The sequence below is a fragment of the Nomascus leucogenys genome, chromosome 10, assembly GCF_006542625.1.
Source record: "Nomascus leucogenys isolate Asia chromosome 10, Asia_NLE_v1, whole genome shotgun sequence".
NCBI classification, from domain to species: domain Eukaryota; kingdom Metazoa; phylum Chordata; class Mammalia; order Primates; family Hylobatidae; genus Nomascus; species Nomascus leucogenys.
In genome coordinates, this window is record NC_044390.1 from 80,185,303 (window position 1) to 80,206,073 (window position 20,771).

Consider the following 20,771-nt stretch of genomic DNA (forward strand, 5'->3'; position numbering starts at 1 on the left):
ACTGGATGGACTCAATGACAGAATATATTGCATGTAAAATATAAACTTTCCTTTCTTCCAGATGTATACTAATTATGCCAACACCAACAATTTTTTAAAGAACCCACTTGTTCCCTACTAATTTGGATAATTCCCTTTCTCATTTATAATTCCATCTCTTGTGCCTCCATTAAGTTCTGCTGATCTTGCCTTGGGTTAACACCATACTGTTTTCATTATAGTCAGTTTAGACTACACTTTATTATCTACTGGGCCAAGTCACCCTTCCCTATTATGTTTTATGTAAAGGTACCAGTCCTCTGACCGATTAAGCAAGAGTCGTGTGCTATCAAACTATAACTGAGCTTCATTGTAGAGCAACCCTGGCTCTCTGAAACCAGGTTACATAAATACCAAAGTTCCAATTTCTCTTTCACATCAGGCTTCAATGATAATCCCAGCCCCTGGATCTATCGAGAGCTCAAAAGATCCTTGGATAAGACAAATGCCAGTCCTGGTGAGTTTGCAGTCTGCTTCACCGAACTCCAGCAGAAGTTTTTTGACAACCGTCCCAGAAAACTAAAGGATTTGATCCTCTTGATAAAGCACTGGCATCAAGAGGTAATTGTCCAACTGTCTATGTATGGTTATCATTCATTTCCTTTTTATCGAGATAATTGACATCCAGTAAAGTGCAACAATCTTAGGTATACAGCTCAACGCATTTTTTACAATCTTACCAGCAACACCCAAATCGACATAGGGAACATTTCGTGCACCCCAGAAGATGCCTCAAGCCCATTGTCCCCCCGGTAATCCTCCCAAACAAACCCCTATTCTAACATCTATCACCACTGCAGATTAGTTTTGCTTGATTTTAAACAATGTAAGTGGGATTATATGGTACATACTTCATGTCTGCCTTCTTTGGCTCAACAGGATGTCTGAGAGACTCATTCATATGGTTACAGGGTCTTGCTCTGCTGCCCAGGCTGGAGTGCAGTGGTGGGATCTTGGCTCACTGCAACCTCTGTCTCCTGGGCTCCAGCAATCCTCCCATCTCAGCCTCCCAAGTAGCTGGAACTACAGGAGTGTGCCACCACACCTGGCTAATTTTTGTATTTTTTGTAGCGACGAGGTTTCGCCATGTTGCCCAGGCTGGTCTTGAACTTCTGGGCTCAAGCTATCTGCCCACCTCAGCCTCCCAAAGTGCTGGGATTACAGACATGAGCCACGGCACCCAGCCATAGTAGCACTTTTTTTCATTGTTTTGCCATATTCCATTGTATTAATGTAACACACATTTTTCTGTTCTGCTGCTTTGGGTCATTTTCAAACTGGGGCAATTTTCAAATAGATGATTGGGTCATTTTCAAATTGGGGCAATTATGAATTAGGTTACTATGGATATTTTCCTACATGTCTTTTTGTGAATGTAAGCATTCATTTCTCTTGGGTAAATATGTAGCAGTAGAATTGCTGGGCTATCCAGTGCACGTATATGAATGTTGTGTACATATATGTGTGTAAATATATAAAATATATATGTAGTTTGTTTTTTTGTTTAACCATAGCAAATCTTACCAAATCATTTCCAAAATCTTACCAAATTATACTCCCATCAGCAAGATGTGAGTTTCAGGCATATTATCAAACCCAACTGGGGATCTGCCCACCCAGCGCAGCAAAGCCAAACACAGACTTCGGGATTGCAGCGAGAGAGTGAGGCATTTATTGCAGGGAGCCAAGCAGGGAGAATTGGGCAGCTCATGTTTAAGAGCGGAACTCCCCTATGGCTTACAGGTAACGGTTTTAAAGGTGAGGGGACAGAGGTTACAGGCAAAGCCATAAATCAACACATGGAGACTGTACATTGGTTTGACCTAAAAAGGTGGGACGTCTCCAAGCAGGAGAGAGGAGGAGGATGGGTGGCGCAGGTCACAGGATTCAAAGACTTTCCGATTTGTGATGGGTGAAATGGGCGAAGCTTTATCTAAAAATTTCAGATCAGCAGAAAGGAACGTTAGCTCTGGCTCATAGGTGTGACCTCCTCCAAGACCCTCAGGAAGAAATTTAGAATAAAGAACGAGGTCAGGATTTAATCTTCGGTTTCCCCTTATCTGAGGTCTACCTGCCAGTGGATTTGCTTGGTGGGGGCCTGAGTTTCTGAAAATCAACTCAAGGACATACGTTAAGATGTTATCTTTAGTTTCTATAGGGAACAAAACATCTTTTGACTCTAACTTCCTTGGCTACTGTTTTAAGTGACTATTACCTTCTTTTTTTGTTATTTTTATTTTATTGGTTTTTTTTTTTTTTTTTCACTGCTCCTGTAGACCCTGAACTACTACATTTTTGCTTATCAAGTTGCTCATTGACTTTTCAAGGCTAGTAAGGTGCCTGGAATTTCCCTCGAAAGAACTCCAGATTTTCCTTTATTTTCATGCTTGTGGGATGGGGGCAGTGCATGGCTTGCAGGCCCCTAAGAGAGGTCCCTGCTCTATCCCAGTTGTTCCACATCTTTGTCAAGACTTGGTGTTGTCAGTCCACTGAACTGTAGGCATTCTAGCAAAGGAGAATGACTTCCTGTAGACCTCTGGTTTCTTGATTTCAGATCCCTGACATGGTAAGAACTGGATTCCCAAATGAGCTGCTACCCTTTTCTTATCCCACAGTGCCAGAAAAAAATCAAGGATTTACCCTCGCTGTCTCCATATGCCCTGGAGCTGCTTACGGTGTATGCCTGGGAACAGGGGTGCAGAAAAGACAACTTTGACATTGCTGAAGGTGTCAGAACCATTCTGGAGCTGATCAAACGCCACGAGCAGCTGTGTATCTATTGGACAGTCAACTACAGCTTTGAAGATGAGACCATCAGGAACATCCTGCTGCACCAGCTCCAATCAGCAAGGTGCCAAGCTTCTCATGCCCTATCCCTGTACCTCATCATCCGTATGCCAGGCATACCTCTTTGGAATGAGATCTCAGCCTTGCCCTATCAAGCCAGTGCTGGACCAGAAGAATGGCAGCCGCCATGGGTGGGGAGGCAGAAGGGTCTGTCTGAAAGAGGGGAGGTTCAGCCAGTGCTCTTCACATTCCAAACCATAGTCACATTTTGTCCCCTAAACAAACACTGGAGAGACACTTCCCCTTATAGAAGGAAGGAGCTAAGAGAGAAAGGGGAGAGGGGGCAGGAAGAGGAGACCACTTTGTTATTTTATTAATAGAATGTTTCTGTAAAGCAGCAAACCCAGGGTCAGAGGGGCTTGATGTCATAGACAAAATCCCTCAGCAGCTTGGAGGAGCTGCAGGAATCCAAATTCAAGTTGCCAGATTCCCACTCCAGACCTCTTTCCCCAAACCAGATTTTGCCTCCCACAAGCAGCTCAACTGACTTTTTTTAATCTAATGGAATACACAGGCCAGTAATCTTGGATCCAGCCGACCCAACCAATAATGTGAGTGGAGATAAAATATGCTGGCAATGGCTGAAAAAAGAAGCTCAAACCTGGTTGACTTCTCCCAACCTGGATAATGAGTTACCTGCACCATCTTGGAATGTTCTGGTAAGCGGGTTTTCCAAATACAGGGTGTTTCATGCTGCAGGAAGTTCTTCCTGACACCCAGGCTAAGTCTTATCTGAGAGTACTCTGTATTCGATTCCTGTACTGCTGTTACAAAGTTCCACAAAACAGATGGCTTAAAGCCACAGAAATTTATTCTCTCACCATTCTGGCTATTACAAGTTCTAAATCAGGGTGTTGGCAAAGCCATGCTCTCTGCAGGCTTTAGGGAAGAATTATTCCAGGTTTCCTGCAGCTTCTGGTGGTTGCCAGCAGTCCTTGGCTTGTGGCTGCATCACTCCAGCCTCTGCCCCTGTGGTCACATGGCCTTCTCCCTATGTGTCTTCACATCCTCTTCCCTCTGTGCATGTCTGTCTTATCACCTCCTCTTCTTCTAAGAACAACAGTCATACTGAGTTAGGGCCCACCATAGTGACCTAATCTTCACTAGATCCCATTTGAAAAGACATTATTTCCAAGTAACGCACATTCATCAATACTGTAGGTTGGAACCCCAGCATCTTTTAAGGGGACACAGTTCAACCCATCACACACCATCAGGGCGATGACTGTGAAGTGCAAAATGGAACAAAGAGAAAGGGGGGTACCCACAGATGTGAGATCTCAATTTTTGCAAGAGAGAAAGCTGGTGAGCAGGTGGAGACATGAAACAGCGCATTGCTCAGAGAAGGGGGCAGCAGTCAGGCCTGTGGATGCCAGGACAGGCTCTGAGCTCCATTCAGGCAGGTGCCGGGGGCAAGAGTCAGAAGTGGGGCTGAAACAAGAGAAGCAATTAAGGCACCAGCTGTGAAACAGGTGCACTGGCCTTCCCTCTCCCATCCCCAAAAGGAGAGGTAAATCTATCAACACAAACTCCCCTGCATGCTCAGTGCTTATTAGAGAAAAGCCATCCAAGAAGAACCTTCCCAGCTTAGACCACTGAGCCCTCTCAGCTTTCCTGGGAACCGCACTGGAGACAACTGTATTAATTGAGGCCAAAAGGGCCAACCAAATTCCACACTTCACAGACAGATTAATTTATATTCAAGTTATGGGAGGCGGAATCTATATCCCATTTGCACAGAAATTTGAAGGCTAACTGAGTACCAACCTGGCATGTAAATGAAGATGTAAATGAGTTTAGCAAACTTCACAGAGGTTGGGGGTCTATGAATGGAGAACTTCCCTAACTGGACCCAGAAGGATAAGGACGCTCTGAACAGTCACCCCTGTGCCCACCCTAACCCCTACTTTCACTGGACCCCTGGTCTTTGCGCTCTGACCCCAATTTTCCCGGCTTCTTCAGACAGATTTTTTCAAAAAATTATCCCCCCGACCTGACATCTTATTCTGAAGCTTTGAAACATTTAAAAAGTTAGAAAAATGGTTCAATAAACTCCTATGATCCCCTCACATAGATGCAGTACCCATGTGCAACATTTGCTATGTTACAGTTTGTGTGTGCACACGTTATTATCGTTGTTGTTGTTGTTGTAGTTGTTTTTAATCTTTTTTTTTAAGAAATGGGGCTACATCTTGCTACATTGGCCAGGCTGGTCTCAAACTCCTGGGCTCAAGTGATCCTCCCACCTGGCCTCCCAAAGTTCTGAGATTACAAGCGTGAGCCACCTCACCTGGCCCATTGTTATAGTTGTTGTTTATACTGAGCCCTTTGAGAGTAGACTGCCAGACATCTCTTTACCCTTAAATACTTTCACAGGGATCTCTGAGAACAAGAATATTCTCTTCAATAACCTCCATGCCATGATCAAATTCAGGAGATTAGGAGTCATATATTATCATCCCAATACAGCCCATTGGGATGATTTCGACAATCATCCCAAAAATGGCCTTTATAGGACATTCTTTTCCAACCCAGAAGCACATGTGGCATTTAGTTCCAAACATCTCGTAAACCATCTTTTGATACTCACTGTGGCTGTTTTTGTTCTGCTATCCCATCAACTTCTATTTTGAGAACTGTGAGACCATCCCTGTCTCTACAGTTGTTGAAGACAATTTAGGCCCAGGAACCACTGCATAAGGCGGTCCAAACATTGGAGGGCTCATGCACACATACACTTGCACACACGTACATACATACACACACATGCACACATGCACACATACATGCATACACACATGCACACACACATGCACATGCATGTACTCACACCATGCACACATGCACACACATGCACTCACACCATGCACACACATGCACTCACACACGCACACATGCACACACATGCACTCACACACATGCACACGCATGCACTCATATCATGCACACATATGCACTCACACACCACAAATATTCTGCCCTGTGGAAGGGGCAGTTTTGGCAATGAATATGCCTTCAATAGGTACCGTCCTCAGCAACTATAAGGCCAACTTACAACATCTGAGAACAACCAAGGTTGGCCTTCAACTTTCAAGCTGAGTGCCCTTCCCCACCTCCAGGTGAGCTAGCCCATCTTGTCTGTGTTGCCAGCAAAAGTACAACATTTGTATAGAACAGTAATTAGTTGCCTCTTACTGCTGTTTTTAAAAAATGCCCTAAACTTAGTGGCTTAAAACACATGAATTTGAGCCAGGCACAGTGGCTCACACTTGTAATCCCAACACTTTGGGAGGCTGAGGCGGGAGGATTGCTTGAGAATAGGAGTTTGAGACCAGCCTGAGCAACATAACAATACCCTGTCTCTACAAAAATAAATAAATAAATTAGCCAGCTGCAGGGTGTAAACCTGTAGTCCCAGCTAGTTGGGAGGCTGAGGCAGGAGGATCATTTGAGCAAGGGAGATCAAGGGTGCAGTGAGCCATGATTGTGCCACTGCATTCAGCCTGGGCGACAGAGCAAGACCCTGTCTCAAAATTACTTTTGCACCAACCAAAAATATATATATATATATATATATATATATATATGTTTCCTCACCTTTTCAAGCTCCTTGAGGCTGTCCAAATTTCTTGGCTCATGGCCCCTTCCTCCATCTTCAAAGCCAATAGCATAGCATCTTCCAGCCCCTCTCTCTACTTCCAACATCACACCACCTCCTCCAATTCTAACCCTCCTGCCTCCCTCTTATAAGTACCCTTGTCCTTATAAGCACAGTGGCTCATGCCTGTAATTACAGCACTTTGGGAGGCTGAGGTGGGAGAATTGCTTGAGACCAGGAGTTTGAGACCAGCCTGAGGAACCTAGTGAGACTCCCATCTCTACAAAAAAAAAAAAAAAAAAAAATAGCTAGGCGTGGTGGCACAAACCTGTGGTCCCAGCTACTCAGGAGATTGAGGCTGGAGGACCCCTTGAGCCCAGGAATTGGAGACTGCAGTGAACTATAATGGCACCACTGCCCTCCAGCTTGGGTGACAGAGCGAGACACTGTTTCTGAAAAAACATGGGTTAGAATCATAGGTTGGAAGGCTACCTATTGGGTTCTATGCTCACTACCTAGGTGATGGGATCATTCATACACCAAGCCTCAGCGACATGCAATTTACGCATGTAAAAACCCACACATATACCTCCTTGAATCTAAAGTAAAAGTGGAGAAAAATGTATTAATTAATTCAATTAAAAATTAAAATTAAGAGGAAAAAGACCCCTGTGATGACATCAGGCCAATCCAGCTAATGCAGAATAATCCTCCCATCTCTAGCGCCTTAACCACGTGTGCTTCAGAGGGAGCACAGCTGTGCCAAAACCTGGACTTTGAACTGTTCGCCTCCAGAACTGGGAGAGAATAAACTTCTGTTGTTTTAAGCCACCTAGTTGTGGTCACTTGTTATGGCAGCCTTTGGAAACCAACACACCTGCACATGGCGTGTTTAATGCAGGCTGATACAACCTCAAGAAAGGAATGGATGTGGTCATCAGCAATCTCCAATACCTACAGCAAATGGGAAAACAGGGAAGGACCAGAGGTGTAGGTAAAGCAAAAAGCCACAGGTCATTAGGAGGTGATGCTCCAATTGGGCATGGAAAAGGAGTTTGGAGTTAGGAACACGACAGATCTGCCTGGACAAGGATCCAGATCTCTCCTAGGGGGAAGGAGGGGCAACTAGGACAGTTTTTGTGTCTGTGGGGGGTCTTGTGTGCCACCCCAAACTCTCAGGTGTGTTCTTGGGATGTATTTGTGCAAGGACAAAAGACGGAAAAGATGCCAGCCCGCGAGCTGGAGGGCAGTTGGGAGAGGCAGGGTAGGGGGCCCAGTACAGGCAGGAAAGGAAGCCTCGGGTGGGCTTACAGCGGCCACTCACACTTGGGGTCTTCCTTCCTTCCCCAGCCTGCACCACTCTTCACGACCCCAGGCCACCTTCTGGATAAGTTCATCAAGGAGTTTCTCCAGCCCAACAAATGCTTCCTAGAGCAGATCGACAGTGCTGTTAACATCATCTGTACGTTCCTTAAAGAAAACTGCTTCCGACAATCAACCGCCAAGATCCAGATTGTCCGGGTGAGCACTGGCCTTTCTCATGTCTTGTTGGAATGATGTAATACTTGGCATTCCTGGAAGGGAGGTAAGTGAGCATTGTAGCTCTCCAGGATCCATCTACCTTCAGAAACTTGAGGAAGGGAAGCCAAGAGTTAAGGGAACTAGGACACTAGTTTTCAGGGGGGCTGTGGATAGACTGCCTAGGTCATTAACAACACAACTTTGATTCTGTATTGTTATTCTTGGGGCTGTTGGCCATCCTTGGGGCTCTTGGGCCTGGAGACACATCACTCCCGTCTCTGCCTCTGTCATCACACCTTTTCTTCTGTGTCCTCCCCCTTCTCTTCTTTTCTAAGAACACTTGTCATTGGATTTAGGGCCCAGCCTGATCCAGAATGATCTCATCTCCAGATCCTTAACTCAGTTACATCTGCAAAGACCCTTTTTCCAAATAGGGCCACATCCACAGGCCCCCAGAGCATGTATTTTTAGGGGTCCACCATCGAACCCACTGCAGATTCTAAGGAGCTTAGAATCTCCTCCTCTGAGTGACTGGAGCCCAGCTTGCCCCATCAGCTGAGCTAGAGATCAGAGGCTTCGGTCATTCTTGTCTGTGGCTCAAAGGCCATGGGGCTGACGTATTTCTGTCTGTTTACTGGTCACACGACCAGATAAACGTGTCCCCGTAGTCACAAGAAGGGAAGGAGGAAAATGTTATTATGTACACGTAAACATCTGCAGTGATGTCAGAACAAATCTGTGCAACTAGAGAGAGGGGCCTGGGAAATGGCACCAATGGCCCCGGGGCAATGAGTGAACTGTCTCATTGAAGGTCACTGGAGTGAAAACAGGACTGAGTTTCTGATTGGTGTTAGAATTGTCAAAGCATGTGCTTTCTCCTCTCCTTCCTGAAACCCCATTCACATGATAGTCAGTGAAAAAGAAAAGGTATATGACACATCAAAGAAGAAAAGAGAGCCATCGGCAGATAAGACATTGCTTTCCATCTTCCCGAAGTTGGTTGAAGGTTTCTCTGCTAAGGCCAGAGGAAGGTGACACCTAGAGATTGTAAGGAAGGGGCTACAGTCTGGGAGGAGCCGCTGAAGCCCACCTCTTAAAGACAAAGGTGGGCTGCATGAATGAAGGGGGCTGGAACAGGGATGAATTAAGGATCTGCATAGAGGAAATAGAACACACCCTTTCCTCACCTCCTTAACCCATGTAATCAGGCATTTAATACCCATGGATAAAATAAAACATTTTTCTCTACAGAAACTAAATGGAGGAGAAGGAGGAGGAAGAGGAGGAGGGAGGGAAGGGAGAAGCTTTAATGGCGGAGACATAAATAGCCCACAAAGCCTAAAATATCTACTATCTGGCCCTTTGCAGAAAGTTTACCAACCCTGTACCTCAATTATGGATATTCACCCAATGATCGCCAGACCTGCAGGAGAAAACACACATCAAAGAACAGATGTGTACCTTCACCATAATGATTGCATTCCGCTCAATTTATTTGGTTACAGGAATCCAAATAAAGCTAAATATGTCTTTAGGCAAAATCTTTAGGAAATTGACCTGAGAAGCAGGTAACTTGTAACTAGTCCATCAGTTGTTCATGTATAAAAGGCAGGAGAATAATTGCCTTTGGAACTGTATTATTTAATAACTGCATTATCTATTAGTTTGTAAAAGAAAACCCTTTGCTTTGGACTCAGCCCTCACTGGACCCTAACGCAGGACTTGGCCTTGGAAACAGTGTCAGTTAGCCCAACTGGTGCCAGCCCATGGGAGCACCGGACTCCTCGGTCAAGGAAATTCTGGATCTCAACCTTCCTTTCTTCCTTAGGGAGGATCAACCGCCAAAGGCACAGCTCTGAAGACTGGCTCTGATGCCGACCTCGTCGTGTTCCATAACTCACTTAAAAGCTACACCTCCCAAAAAAATGAGCGACACAAAATCGTCAAGGAAATCCACAAACAGCTGGAAGCCTTTTGGAGGGAGAAGAAGGAGAAGCTTGAAGTCAGCTTTGAGCCTCCCAAGTGGAAGGCTCCCAGGGTGCTGCGCTTCTCTCTGAAATCCAAAGTCCTCAATGAAAGTGTCAGCTTTGATGTGCTTCCTGCCTTTAATGCACTGGGTAAGGCTCCCCAGACCTTAACTTGGAAGTGATGGTGGACAGAAGGTGGAGGGAGAGCCACAGGACTTGATTACGGGCTCTGAAAACATGCGCCACTCATGGGTCCCTGGCCCCAGCAAGTGGCATTAATCGTGGCAGTAATACTTTACACTTGTATATGATTTTGGTCCCATTTCTCATTTCCAAGCATGGTGGTGCGTGCCTGTAATCCCAGTAATCGGGGAGGCTGAGGCAGGAGAATTGCTTGAACCCGGGAGGTGGAGGTTGCAGTGCGAGATCGTGCCACTGCACTCCAGCCTGGGTAACAGAGTGAGACTCCATCCGAAAACAAACAAACAAACACACAAACAAAACAAGCAGTTGGGCTGGGCATAGAGGCTCACACCTGTAATCCCAATATCTTGGGAGGCGGGAAGATTGCTTGATCCAGGAGTTCGAGACCAGCCTGGGCAACATAGTGAGACTTCATCCCAAAAATAAATAAATAAATAAACAAAATTAGCCAGGCATGGTGGCACATGCCTATAGTCCCACATACCCAGGAGGCTGAGGTGGGAGGATTGCTTGAGCCCAGGAGATGGAGGCAACAGTAAGCTGTGATCATGCCACTGCACTCCAGTCTGGGGCAACAAAGCAAAACTCTGTCTCAAAAAAGCAAAAAACAAAAACAACAACAACAAAAAAACCAAGAAGCAGTGCACCAGATTTAGCCCAGGGGGCCATAGTTCACTAACTCCAGATCAGTGTTGTCCCAGAGATCTTTCTGTGATCATGAAAATGTTCTACATCTGGGTTCTACAACTACTGAGAGCTTGACATGTGGCTACAGCAACTGAGGAACTAAATTTTTAATTTTCATTCCCTTTAATGAATGTGAGTGCAAATGGCCACATTGGCTGGTGGCTGCTCTGTTAGTCTAAGTCTGGATGATACTTTAATAATACCACCTGCACCCGTGTAGATCACATAATTTTTTACTTATCTCATTGTTCTGGAGATGCTCCCTATGTCTTAGACATCAGTCTTTCAAATACGCTAATACTATTCCGAGTAATTTCCCAGAATTAAATCATATTTGTCAAAAATGTTTTGGAATCTGTTACTTACTATGCGTATTAAAGCAGGATGTCAATCTCTCCCTCATGCCAGGTCAGCAGAGTTCTGGCTCCACACCCAGCCCCGAGGTTTATGCAGGGCTCATTGATCTGTATAAATCCTCGGACCTCCCGGGAGGAGAGTTTTCTACCTGTTTCACAGTCCTGCAGCGAAACTTCATTCGCTCCCGGCCCACCAAACTAAAGGATTTAATTCGCCTGGTGAAGCACTGGTACAAAGAGGTAAGGACAGTCCTTGTTCTGACCATGGGGTTATTATTTTTACCAGTAAGCCATGAACATTAAGCCCTGTTGCCCACAATCTCCCATGCTGAGGGCTGAGCCACTTTGGAGAATCTGCCCACTGGGTATCTTTACGATGTTCCCATCACTAATCCTGTTCATTTGGGTCAGGCGTTGATGGCTTCTGCCCATCAAAGCTGCTACATGTGGTTTACTTTGCCCTCACACTGGCCAAAGAATTCTGCAGGAATCCAAGTGACCTTGCCTACAGAGGGTGGGTGGAAGCTGGGATTTACATGCCCACACATTGCCAATAGGACTTTTCTGCTTCCCGGTTCACATGCTGTCTCTCAGAAGGCAGGTTGAAACTGTAGGTGGAGCCTGGGCTGCATTTTCTATATACCCAGCTCACAGGAGCTTGAACAACTGGTCAGCCCCCTAAGCCCCTACTACAAGTGATCCTCAGGCAGGTAACCCCAGATTCATGCACTGTAGGGTGCTGAGCAGCATCCCTAGTCTCTACCCAGTCTCCCCTCACTCGCACACAAGGTAGCTTCTGAATATCCTCATGACAGTAAACATCAAGCATCATATCAGCTCTTCCTGAGATGCCTCCTTTCTGTGTCTAGCTCCCTGAAACGTGAAACCAAGACCAAACTCTGTAGTTTTCATCCCAGAAAATCAGAGAGCTGGCATGGCGCGTCAGAAGACTCGGGGCTGTGGCGTGACCTTGAGTGAGTCAGTCCACTTCCCGCAGCCTCAAAGTCTTCAGCTAAAATGCAGGTCATGCTGCCTGGGTTGTGGGGAAGATTAGGAATGATGTGGGTAAATGCCCATAGCTGGCATGCAGTGGGTTTCTAGTAAACTGTAGCTGTATTGTTGTCCTAGGAAGGCATATATGGTCAAAAGCACAACAAAGAAACTGAAATGTGCTGCCTACCAGCTGCCAGGTGGACTCCTGTAGGCTGTACAGTTTAGACATCCAAGCTGCAGAGTGTGAGCACACCAGCATGACACTGTGACTCAGTTGCCTTGCTGTGGTCCCTGTGTGGCTGTCACTGAGCTCCTACGCTACCAGTTCATCTGATGTTCCCACTCTTCCCTAGTGTGAAAGGAAACTGAAGCCAAAGGGGTCTTTGCCCCCAAAGTATGCCTTGGAACTGCTCACCATCTATGCCTGGGAGCAGGGGAGTGGAGTGTCGGATTTTGACACTGCAGAAGGTTTCCGGACAGTCCTGGAGCTGGTCACACAATATCAGCAGCTCTGCATCTTCTGGAAGATCAATTACAACTTTGAAGATGAGACCGTGAGGAAGTTCCTACTGAGCCAGTTGCAGAAAACCAGGTGCCCTTGCCCTAGCCCCATCCTTTTCTTAAACTGATTCCCTTGAACACTGTCTCAGCAACCCGGATTTTCCTCTGCTGGGGTCACAATTCATTCCTTGCTCGAGAGGGGGAAAGTGCTAGCCAACGGAACCTGTCACGGTCTCCAGGGATAAAACCTAGCGGGGGCAGGAGAAAATGCTGTTCAGAAAAAACAGAGAAGGAAGGTTCAAGATACCAGGTCCCTGAGTTGCTTTCATCTAAGAGGAGTTAGAGTTGGAAGCTTGTCCCTGAGAATTAACACTATCATTCACGGGCCGATTTATCCTGCAGAGTTTTTATTGGATTAGGGTTTATCTACTCTTTCAGACCTTCAAGAACAGTAAGAAATCGTATCCATCTGCTTAGGGCCACCAGCAAGTCACAGAAACAATGGAAACCAGAGGAAAGGAAAAAGAAAAAGTAAAGGAGCATTGAAAAACAATAGAGGGGAAGTAAGAGAGAAGGAGACCCCCAGTGGGTTGCCTACCCTGGGTTCTTGGCAACAATGTATTTGATTAAATTATGTATCATATTTTAGCTGACATAGCAAGGAGGAGATATTTAGATTATGCCTTCATTATGCCTTCATGAGTATAGCAATTAACAGCTTTCAAAACACTTTTGGCAAATACAATTTAATTCTAGAAGTTGCTTTTTTTTTGTTTTTTTGTTTTTGTTTTTGTTTTTTGAGACAGAGTCTCGCTGTCGCCCAGGCTGGAGTGCAGTGGCGCGATTTCAGCTCACTGCAGGCTCCGCTCCCCGGGGTTCACGCCATTCTCCTGCCTCAGCCTCCCGAGTAGCTGGGACTACAAGCGCCACCTCGCCCGGCTAATTTTTTGTATTTTTAGTAGAGACGGGGTTTCACTGTGTTAGCCAGGATGGTCTCGATCTCCGGACCTCGTGATCCGCCCGCCTTGGCCTCCCAAAGTGCTGGGATTACAGGCGTGAGCCACCGCATCCGGCCAGTTGCTTTTGTTTTTGTTTTTGTTTTGGAGACACAGCCTCACTCTGTCACCCAGGCTGGAGTGCAGTGGCACAATCTCAGCTCACTGCAACCTCTGCCTCCTGGATTCAAGCTGATTCTCCTGCCTCAGCCTCCCAAGTAGCTGGGACTACAGGTGCGCACCACCACGCCCAGCTAATTTTTGTATTTTTAGTAGAGATGGGGTTTCTCCATGTTGGCCAGGATGTTCTCGAACTCCTGGCCCCAAGTGATCCTCCCACGTCAGCCTCCCAAAGTGCTGGGATTACAGGCATGAGCCACTGTACGCGGCCTCTAGAAAGTTACTTTGAACCCTACTAGTATATTTGAGTTGCTGACATCTAACCTGTAAGAACACATTGTCTTATTGCTGAAAGTATTATAGGATGGACCCCAAATTCTGAAGTCACTGGTTTTTGGAATCTCCTAATGCCTTCTAACCTCTCATTCAGGCCTGTGATCTTGGACCCAGCCGAACCCACAGGTGACGTGGGTGGAGGGGACCGTTGGTGTTGGCATCTTCTGGCAAAAGAAGCAAAGGAATGGTTATTCTCTCTCTGCTTCAAGGATGGGACTGGAAACCCAATACCACCCTGGAAAGTGCCGGTAAAAGTCATCTAAAGGAGGGGTTGTCTGGAAATAGCCCTGTAACAGGCTTGAATCAAAGAACTTCTCCTACCGTAGCAACCTGAAATTAACTCAGACACAAATAACAGGAAACCCAGCTCACAGGAGCTTAAACAACTGGTCAGCCCCCTAGGCCCCCACTACAAGTGATCCTCGGGCAGGTAACCCCGGATTCATGCACTGTAGGGCGCTGCGCAGCATTGCTAGTCTCTACCCAGTAGATGCCACTAGCCCTCCTCTTCCAGTGACAACCAAAAGTCTTCAGACATTGTCAAACGTTCCCCTAGGTTCACAGATCTTTCTGCCTTTGGCTTTTGGCTCCACCCTCTTTAGCTGTTGATTTGAGTACTCATGGCCCTGAAAGCAGCCACGGTACCTCCAGATGGCAGGTTCACGATCAAAGCAGGAAGAAGGAAAAGATACCCAAAGGTCAAGAACACAGTGATTTTATTAGAAGCTTCATCCAGCAAATTATCTTCCATTTCCTTGCTCAGAAATGTCATGTGGTTACCTATAACTTGAAGGTGGCTACAAAGATGACTGTGGACATGGGTTGCACTGGCCAACCAAGGATGTCTGCCACACCTCTCCAAAGCCCTCCCTACCTACCAAGATATACCTGGTATATTCCACCAGGATATCCTCCCTCCAGGTATACTTGGTTCTCTCCACCAGGTTCTTTCTTTAAAGCAGGATTTCTCAACTTTGATTCTTACTCACATTTGGGACTAGACAGTTCTTTGTTTGGAGGCTGTCTTGTGCATTGTAGGATGTTGAGCAGCATCTCTGGCCTCTACCCACTAGATGCTACCCAGTTGTGACAATTGAAAGTGTCTTGACACTTTATCATGTGTCTTCTGCCCTAGGTGAGAACCCTTGCAGTAGAGGAACCCTACACCCCAACCCTGGGTGGAATGTAGGGAAGAGGTGGCCAAGCCAACCATGGGGTTAGCTCTAATTATTAAGATATGCATTATAAATAAGTACCAAAAAATTGTCTCTTGCAATAGTTACCTTCCCAGATACAGGTCCCCCCTTTTGTCCCCTAACTCTTTTAAGCAATGGTTGTAACTATTAGGAGACATTGCTCTCCCACGTATGTTTTTCTTTTTAGACAATGCAGACACCAGGAGGTTGTGGAGCTAGGATCCATCCTATTGTCAATGAGATGTTCTCATCCAGAAGCCATAGAATCCTGAATAATAATTCTAGAAGAAACTTCTAGAGGCCATCTGGCAATCACTTTTAAAGACTTGGCTCACCATAAGAAAGAGTCACTCACATCCATTCTTCCCTTGATGGTCCCTATTCCTCCTTCCCTTGCTTCTTGGACTTCTTGAAATCAATCAAGACTGCAAACCCTTTCATAAACTCTTGCCTTGCTGAACTCCCTCTCTGCAGGCGGCCTGCCTTTAAAAAGAGTTGCTGTCATCCACTTTATGTGCATCATATTTCTGTCAACTTGTACTTTTTTTTCTTGTATTTTTCCAATTAGCTGCTCCTTTTTCCTTCCAGTCTAAAAAAGGAATCCTCTGTGTCTTCAAAGCGAAGCTCTTTACTTGCCCCTTGGTTCTCATAACTCTGTGATCTTGCTCTCGGTGCTTCCAACTCATCCACATCCTGTCTGTTTCCTCTGTATACAAAACCCTTCCTGCCCCTGCTGACACAGACATCTTCTATGCCAGCAGTCAGCCAACCCTTTCATTAGATCTTCAAGCTCTCCAAAGGCTCAAATTATAACTGTTGCCATATTTATATGAGGCTGTTGTCTTTTCCTTCTGAGCCTGTCTTTCTCTCCCCACCCAGGAGTATCCTCTTGCCAAATCAAAAGACTTTTTCCTTGGGCTTTAGCCTTAAAGATACTTGAAGGTCTAGGTGCTTTAACCTCACATACCCTCACTTAAACTTTTATCACTGTTGCATATACCAGTTGTGATACTATAAAGAATGTATCTGGCTTTTGTGCCTAGTTCCTAGCACACAGCTTCAAAAACTCTTGAGTTTCCTGATAGGAGTGTCTTTTGTATTCATAATAAGCCCTTTTCACCCCTCCCTGGGTTTATGCTAACAAGGTTACCCATGGTGGGCCCTTAGTTTCAAGGGAGGAGTTGGCCAAGCCAGAAAGACCAAGCATGTGATTAAAGCATTGGAATTTTCAGCCCCATCCCACCCCCAATCTCCAAGGAGGTGATGGGGCTGGAAATTGAGTTCAATTTTAACATGGCCAGTGATTTAAGCAATGATGCCTATGTAAAGAAACCCCAATAAAAACTCTGGACAGTGAGGCTTGGGGAACTTCCTGGTTGGTGAACATTCCAAGGTACTAGGAAGGTAGCACATCCTGATTCCACAGGGACAAAGGCTCCTGAGCCCTGGACCCTTCCAGTGCTTGCCAACCTACACATCTCTTTGTCTGGCTCTTCATTTGTATTCTTTATAATAAAATGGTGATTGTAAGTAGAGCATTTTCCTGAGTTCTATGAGTCATTCTGCAAATTATCAAAACTGAAGGAAAGTCATGGAAACTCCCAAGTTTGTAACCAAGTCAGACAGAAGTGTGGGTAGCCTGGGGACCCCATGTATGGCTGGAGTCTGAAAGAAGGGCGGACCTGGTGAGGACCTTGCTCTTTAAATTGTGGGATCTACACAAATTCCAGGTAGTCAGTGCCAGACTTGACTTAAATTGCAGGACAGTCAGCTGGTGTCACAGATTAGGTGTTGGAATGCACCACTACTCTTGTCCAGGACGCAGGCAAAAGAAATATATATATGAAGATGTTGAAAAATGGAAGAATACAGGAAACAAGCATGAGAATAAAAAGCAAAAATAATTTTTAAAAAGTTTTTTAAATAATGAAAAACATTTAATGAAAGAATGACCACTTTCAGTTCACATCTACTCAATCTACAACTAGATTACCAGGGCCTTCTAGATGCCCAAACTTGCACTAGATACATAGGCGGGAAACAAGGAAGAGGAAACTGTAAGATGCTGCCCCCATCCTCACGGGGCTTAGCTGGAGGAACTGGAACACAGAGCCCTAAATCCCTTAAAGAAAAATGAAGGACCGGGCTTGGTGGTTCACACCAGTAATCCCAGCACTTTGGGAGGCCGAGGCAGGTGGATCACTTGAGAACAGGAGTTTGAGACCAGCCTGGACAACATGATGAAACTCCACCTCTATTAAAACTACAAAAAATTAGCTGGGTGTGGTTGTAGACGCCTGTAATCCCAGCTATCCAGGAGGCTGAGACAGGAGAATTACTTGAGCCTGGGAGGCAGAGGTTGCAGTGAGCCGAGATCACGCCACTGTACTCCAGCCTGGGCAACAAAGTGAGACCCCGTCTCAAGAAAAAAAAAAAAAAAAAAAGGAAAAGAAAAGAAAAATGAAGGGCAGTTTACCACACATGCCAAGTGAGATGTATATGATGAGAAAGACCATAAAGAACAAGGTGAGCTGCTCAAAGCCACACAAAGGCAGAACGGGACTGTTTCAGTTTTTCTCATCAATGTCTTCTCAGCACTCAGTAGACATTTAAATTCATTAAGAGCAAAGAGAATAAAATGTTCACAGTAATCAAGAAACATACATTCACGGGTCACTACTGGAAGTAGCTAGGGCACCAACCCTTTCTCAGAATATTGGCAACAAATGGCCCTGAATAGGCAATAATTAAACCCAGCCTTTCTTACACAAACTGTATTTCAGGATTAAAAGAGCAGCCATAACTGATGAGGAAATTTTATTCTTTTTTTTTACCGAAGAATTCCATTTAATAAATGTTTAAAAGATGACAAATTAGAAACATCATCATTTTGTAACCGTAATAGGTTTCTTGCCCAATGCACACAGCAAGTCAATAGGCTGAGACACCAGGTTGCAGCAGACAAAGAGATTTAATTGTAGGGCTTCCAAATGCAGAGATAGGAGGAAACCTCGAATCTGCCTCCCTGAAGAGTTGGGGGCTAGGGTTTTTAAGGGTTTGGGAGTGGGCCAAAGTGTGGAGATCGTTGATTGGTTGAAGAATGCAGCATGAAGTCATGGGCCAGGGAGAGGAAGGAACTGTGTTCTCATAGTACTGCTGACTCAGTACCTCTATTGGGGTCTTCAAACTGGTTGCCATCAGCTGTTCTGCTGGAACTCAGGACCAGAAGAACATCTTAAGCAATTCTTAAACAGAAGCCTTATGATTTTTTTTTTTTTTTTTTTTTGAGGCAGGGTCTAGCTGTGTCACCCAGGCTGGAGTGCAGCAGTGTGATCTTGGCTCACTGCAACCTCCATCTCCCAGGCTCAAGTGATCCTCCTACCTCAGCCTCCTGAGTTGCTGGGATTACAGGCACACACCACCACACCCACCTAATTTTTGTATTTTTTGGTAGAGACTGGGTTTCACCATGTTACTCAGGCTGGTCTTGAACTCCTGAGCTCAGGTGATCTGCCTGCTTCGGCTTCCCAAAGTGCTAGGATTACAGGCATGAGCCACCGTGCCTGGCCAAAAGCCTTATGATTCTAATGTCAGAGATCCTATAGGAACAATGGGGATGTAAATGATCAGTATCTAGTGCTCCTGCCATTCAGTTACAAGGAAGTGGACCAAAGTGCAGCATGATTAATGCTTAATGACAACAATATTTCTGTCCAGAATTCACGTTAACCCTATGAGGACGGCTTTAATTTTGCAACCTACAATGAAATAAATGATTTAGGCAGAGATTATCAATGAGTGAAACCATTAGATGAATTGATGGGGAGGCTACAATGGGGTGGGGGGATGTCACCTCCCAAACCCACAGGGTTTATTTTTATTTTTTATTTTGAGACAGGGTCTCACTCTGTTACCCAGGCTGGAGTACAGTGGCACAATCACAGGTCACTGCAGCCTCAATCTCCCAGACTCAAATGATCCTCCCACCTCAGCCTCCTGTGTAGCTGGGACCACAACTGCACACCACAACGCTTAGTTAATTTTTAAAATTTGTTTGTAGAGACGGGGTTTCACCATGTCGCCAGACTGGTCTCAGACTCCTGATCTCATGCAATCCTCTCACCTCAGCCTCCCAAAGTGCTGGTATCACAGGCATGAGCCACCATTCCTGGTACCAAATCCACAGTTTAATCTCAGTGTTAGCAGGAGGGACAGCCAAACGTGGTGTGCCTCCAGGCATGAGACAGTACAGAGCACACAGCACAATCCATTATGTGTTCTTGCCAAATCGATTTTTAAAATTTGGCATGAACATTGGCTACGAGAAACAAAAGCAATTGAGTTAGCAAATTCCAGAGAAAATGTATAGGCCAGACAGACTTCAAAGAAAGAGAACAACAAAATATGGAGAAACCAGGACAGAGATGTGGAAGGGTGTGCATTCTCCTAACCACAAAAGGGAAATGAGCCAAGAACCGCACAAGAATCCAGTTAAGCAGAGTTCAAGGTCAAGACCCCACACCTATAGTTCCACCCCAGTTACCCTAGCAACCAGGTCCCCACTTACATCAAAGGAAGGAAGCAATGATTAGATGCAGGACCACTCATGGCGAGTGGCTAATGGCCCAGGGGGCAGTTTAGGAAGAGTTTGAGTGACCGACCACGAATGAGATCACCAGTGAGGAGAGGTTGTGGATCAAAGGAGCCTGCATGCTGGAGGGCTTCGGCTGTTCTGACCAGAGGCTCCTCCAGCTGAGCTTGGTCAGATCGCACTAAGTAAGACGCTATCACTCCTCGGTTCCATTCGCTGGCACCAGTGCCTGGGATAAACCTCAAACAGGGGAAAGGTGAGGAAGGAAGCTCTCCTTTGCCTGATACTGCCCTATGTGAGTTGGGCTGGGTGCACTGGAGTGTTGTGTAGACCTGGAGGGAAGAATCTGGCAAGGAGAGCAGGATATGAGGATCCCAGCAACTCAGCCCAACCAAGAGGGTCCCATCAAAGCAACGGTGTCCGGCACGCTCATCTCGGATGGAGTTCCTCAAAGAGGCGCCGTATCCAAGCCCCTGTCCCTTGGTTGTAGGGCCAGGCTGGGAATTGCAGAGGGGAACTCGTCATGTTCCTGAGGGAATGAGGATGTGGGGCTCCAATTGGCAGGGCAGGGAGTTATCAGCAGGAAAAGGGGAAAAGCTCAGTTTGGGGGCAGGGGTGGTTACAAAATAAGATCCTTTGCCAAGGCTCAGCCAGGAGAAAAAGGCTCACAAAGGGCTTAACTGAAGCCCTGGCCAGAAGGGAAAAGATCCCAAAGTTGAAAGAGCAAGATAAAAAGGCCTTGGCATACCTGTGTCCTCGTTGAGGGTCCTCAGGGTTCTTTAGGGCCCGAGGCTGACGGTGGCAGAGTCTACATAGAACT

The 20,771-nt window shown here is 45.9% G+C and overlaps 1 protein-coding gene across 2 annotated transcripts in view; it reads left to right on the plus strand.

The window, feature by feature from the left end:
- The window catches only part of OAS2 (2'-5'-oligoadenylate synthetase 2), a 31,756-nt gene extending 14,858 nt beyond the window's left edge, over positions 1-16,898 (plus strand). The window contains exons 3-11 of one of the 2 annotated variants that reach the window (XM_003274422.3): positions 422-600; positions 2,655-2,890; positions 3,401-3,545; positions 7,835-8,005; positions 9,834-10,122; positions 11,272-11,459; positions 12,566-12,804; positions 14,259-14,412; positions 15,548-16,898. In XM_003274422.3, coding sequence (XP_003274470.1) covers positions 422-600; positions 2,655-2,890; positions 3,401-3,545; positions 7,835-8,005; positions 9,834-10,122; positions 11,272-11,459; positions 12,566-12,804; positions 14,259-14,412; positions 15,548-15,658 — 1,712 coding nt within the window. In that variant the 3' untranslated portion in view covers positions 15,659-16,898. Of the gene's footprint in view, positions 1-421; positions 601-2,654; positions 2,891-3,400; positions 3,546-7,834; positions 8,006-9,833; positions 10,123-11,271; positions 11,460-12,565; positions 12,805-14,258 lie in introns of both variants that reach the window. The other variant, XM_030821445.1, reaches the window with a different exon arrangement.
- Positions 16,899-20,771: the final 3,873 nt, after the last annotated feature.